The following is a 4,312-nucleotide window of genomic DNA, read 5'->3' on the forward strand; positions in this document are numbered from 1 at the left end:
GGATTCCTAGAATTGGACCTCTAAAACAACCTTGGATTCAGAGCATGACATGGTCACTGGTACAACTTGAAAACTGAATAGATCTTATGCAAATGAAGAAATAAATGTACCCACATGGTGTTGTATGGTGTATTAACAAATGGAATGTTTTTTATTTATCCAAGAAACTTTTGGGTGGGTTTGTGTGTGTGAATGACGATGAGTGGGAAATTTGTTATCACAAGTCCTTCTGATTCAATGAGTGAAATGATTACAACTTTGATCTATAATTTAAAGGGTGGAGATTAAACCAGGAAATCCAATTCCGGTTTGGGTTTGAAGGGTGTGGCTACAATAGGGAGGGGCAAGCAGAGATGTATATAAAGGCTTCCATGGAGCCACATATCACAGTCAGAGGCTTGCATCTTAGAAAACTCCCTGATTCGGCTGGGATTTGGCAACATATCTGCATTTCTCAACTGGTATGTAAACCATTTTTTTTTCCCCTTGGGTCATGCAGTTTGATATAGAGAAATTCAGACTCCTTAGGAGGAACCTGTTGAGGATCTTGGGTTTCATTGCAAATGAAATTTTAGCCTCATCACCAATAATATCCCATGATAGCTTGTGTATATATTCCATTACTTTGCCTGATATAACTGTTTGAGACAAGGATTCTGTATGTTGTTCCAACTCTCTTTGAGCTGGCCATGTGCCTCCAGGTAAGCTCCAAATCAGACAATCTGATTAAAATGCTCCTTCATGTTTCCCCTTCACTGTAATGGTCTTTAGTTTTTGTGAGACCCTGGATTACACTGTAGACCTGTAAGCCAGGTATCTTTGATATCCTTCCACATCATATAGCTGAAATGACACATGTGATTTACTCATGTGTTTTGCCTTAGCTTTTCCATTGCCTCTTTTACACACAAGTTTGCTCTGTGGACATATTCTACTTCCCAGACACAGGTAAGATTCAATCTTGTAGAAATACACTGAAGTCATTCTGTTTTCTGGGAATTAATCTTGATCCATAACTCATGGATTTACATTGGTATGTTTGTTTCCTCGGTTTCTTTTTGTTTGCATAGGTTTGAGATATTTTATTTTGTTTTTGAGAAAGGGTCCTACAAAAAATATTTTGATCTGACAATTATGTGAATATTTGCTTGATATAAAGACTTCCACATTATCATTGTGGGAGCCTCTCTTTCCACTACCAGTTTAGGTTAAACAGGCAAATTGATTTCTCTGTTACTGTTAGAGCATTAGCTCAGAAGCTTAGTGGTTGATATAATGTTGAGGAAGTTGAATTAAGTTTGTCTTGAACGTGTATTCCTTTCTGACTTCTTGGCAGGAGTCTTTTGACTCGAGACTTTAGAAGATGAGTATTCAGACCGCAGCCACACTCAAGAAGCTGGCAATTCAGTCTCTGGTGAGAGATGAGGCTTTGGCCATATCCTCTCTGGAGGATCTCCCCTCTGTACTCTTCCCAGCACTGTTCAAGGAGGCTTTCAGTGGCAGACAAACCAAGCTCATAAAGGCAATGTTGGCAGCCTGGCCTTTCCCCTGTCTCCCTGTGGGGGCATTGATGAAGACGCCTAAACTGGAAATGTTGCAAGCTGTGCTAGATGGAATAGACATGCGACTGACTAAAGGGTTTCACCCCAGGTGAGCAAAGGTCAAGTATTATATAAGAGACCATGTGGGGTACACAGTAGAGATTGTGGGGTCATTGCGAATGGCTTCTGATGGGATCACCAGACAGTGATTCAGGAACCTCATAGCTATTGTGTGCTTGGACTAAGGACAGTTATCAGTGGATTAGGGCTTTGATCCAAGCAGCCTCACAGTAGAATGTGCCTATCTATCCCTGCCATTCCTAAAACCATTAATAACGGGAATAGGGAGAAATAATGAGTAACTTAGAGGAAGGAAAGTGGTCAGGGCCACACATGCAGCTCAGAGAAAATTGTGCAGCATGCATGTGTGCACATTGCACTGTTGTTTAAAAAATATACAGCTTGGCAGGCTGAGGGGTATTTCACTATAGAGTCACTTAGTGAAACCTTACTGAGGGTCATCGCGGCTGCTGATACTTGACATGTGTTCACCCTCAGCAGGGGAAACCTTCAGGTTCTGGACCTGAGGAAAGTGCACCATGCCTTTTGGAACATATGGGCTGGTACAGAGGACGAGAGCTGTTCTTCAGAGCCCTTGGATGAGAAGCCAGTAGTGAAGGTCCTTCCCAGATATGCAGTGAGGAGGCAGCTGAAGGTGGTAGCTGAGTTGTGCCTCAGGCCACGCCTTGATGAAGCACAAGCAGCCTTCTTGAAGTGGGCCCAGCAGAGAAAGGACTCCCTACATTTGTGTTGTGCAAAGATGAAGATCTGGGATATGCCCATGGACTTTATCAGCAAGATCTTGAATATATTTCATCCAGAGCATATTGAGGAATTGGAACTGAACACTCAGTGGAATTTGTACAAGCTGGCCGAATTTGCTTCCTGCTTTGGGCAGATGAGAAATCTTTGCAAACTCTTCCTGGCACCCCTCTACAAGAACGTCTTCAAGATTGCCAATAGGACAGGAGACAGAGAAGAGCAGTATATCCAGGAGTTCATATCTGTCTTCTCCAAATTCAATTGTCTCCAGCATCTCTCCATGAGTGGTGTCCATTTCGTCAAAGACCACATGAATCAGGTCCTCAGGTGAGCAAGGATGGAGGACTGGGTCAGCTAGCAGAGCAAATTTTCCTCTTCCATTTTAAAGATTAGTGGTCCAGGGTGCCTGTCTGTCAGTCACTGGGAACAAACATTTAGGGGCTCCTTAGAATATGTAAGTAATGTGTAGTGATTCCAAGTCTTAAATGAGCATTCCTGAAGCAGAGGACAAAAGGGACATAAGGAGTAGGTCAGATATGGTCAGGAGGGCTGGAAATTCTTCTTGGAATCATAGGCAAACAATCCATCACAAAGGGGACAGGAAGAGTTGAATGTACTTAGATCTTGAGGGACTCAGCAGCAATGTGAGAAGGTGAGCTGTCTGCTTAGATCTGTGGGCACGGCCTTCCCTCTCCCCCTACTTCTCCGTGAGTGAAATGCTTGACCCTCAGTAGGGCTGAGTGCATGAGACAAGAGGGAGTGTGGGCATCTGCATGATAGCATGAGTGACTGTGGAGAGGTCAGGGTGCAATGCAGCATTGACTGAGGCCACAGGTCATGTCCTTAGATCCTGTCAGGACTCTCCTGGCATGAAACTTCCTCCTTGTTATCCTGGGTTTTATAGGGTATAATGGTTTTCTGCTTGAGACTATGGCCAGCAGATCAAGTGTGGGTTTGTCTTCACTAAGCTGATTCCAAACGGAAGCATCTCAGATAATATCTGTGATCATTTGCTCACACTCAGCTTGGGGTCCCTGTTCCCTTCTAAGACATTGAAAAGCCCACCCCATGCTCTCCATCACCATTTGCCAGAACTAACCCTCTGGTCCCCTTCATCTCTAGGCACCTGATGACGCCACTGAGCTCCCTTTCTGTCACTCACTACCAACTTTCACAGTCAGACTTGGATTCCTTCTCCCACTGCCAGAGTGTCTTTCAGCTAAAACATCTGGAAATGAGAGGTGTGGTTCTAACAGATTTGGATCTGATGCCTATGAAATGTCTCTTCCAAAAAGTGGCAGATACTCTAGAAACTATGGATTTTCAGGGATGGAGGATGAAGGACTCCCAGCTCATTGCCCTCCTACCTGCCCTCACACATTGCTCTCAGCTCACCAAGATCAACTTCTACAACAATTGCTTCTCCATGCCCATCCTGAAGGACCTTTTGGAGCACACAGTCAACTGGAGCAAGATGAATGTGGAACAATACCCTGCCCCTCTGGAGTGCTATGATAGGTTGGCTCATGTCTCCAGAGTAAGATTTGCCCAACTTTGTCTGCAGCTCCTGGAAACTCTCAGGGCAATAAGGCAGCCCAAGAACATCTCCTTTGCTACAGATAATTGTCCTAAATGTGGTGAGCGCTGTGTCTATGGCCAAGGTGCGAGATTTTGTTTTTGCTGGCACTGAGCATGGATACAGGACTTCCTGATGTGAATAACGGACAGGACTGGGACACATCTCTCATGCATGGTGGTCAGAGACTGTGACTTCAGACACTTTATACATGCTTGGAAACAAAAGACTGTACAAGAACTGAGATCCTGGAAGCTGAGCTTGGCATGGGAAACAATCTGTTGGACTGTGTGAACAGAGGACTTGTGGAGTCAGGATGACAACTTGGCTGTTTTGAGTGACTTCTGCCAGGACAGATTAAGAGATGCTTTGT

General features: G+C 44.3%; 1 protein-coding gene across 1 annotated transcript; it reads left to right on the plus strand.

Annotated features, from left to right (window-relative positions):
* Positions 1-1,363: 1,363 nt before the first annotated feature.
* On the plus strand, positions 1,364-4,053 carry LOC127696473 (PRAME family member 8-like). Its single transcript, XM_052199247.1, has 3 exons — positions 1,364-1,650; positions 2,100-2,690; positions 3,486-4,053. The coding sequence occupies exons 1-3, from the start codon at positions 1,364-1,366 to the stop codon at positions 4,051-4,053; spliced, it is 1,446 nt and encodes a 481-aa protein (XP_052055207.1).
* The last annotated feature ends 259 nt before the right edge of the window (positions 4,054-4,312 follow it).

The sequence above is a fragment of the Apodemus sylvaticus genome, chromosome 11 (genome assembly GCF_947179515.1).
Source record: "Apodemus sylvaticus chromosome 11, mApoSyl1.1, whole genome shotgun sequence".
Classification (NCBI taxonomy): Eukaryota; Metazoa; Chordata; class Mammalia; order Rodentia; family Muridae; genus Apodemus; species Apodemus sylvaticus.

Bases quoted from the DNA above. Each gene is read 5' to 3' on its own strand.
- LOC127696473 (XM_052199247.1), top strand. From the start codon at position 1,364: ATGAGTATTCAGACCGCAGCCACACTCAAGAAGCTGGCAATTCAGTCT. The intron at 1,651-2,099 runs GTGAGCAAAGGT...GTTCACCCTCAG, and splicing joins ACTAAAGGGTTTCACCCCAG to CAGGGGAAACCTTCAGGTTC. The intron at 2,691-3,485 runs GTGAGCAAGGAT...CTTCATCTCTAG, and splicing joins CACATGAATCAGGTCCTCAG to GCACCTGATGACGCCACTGA.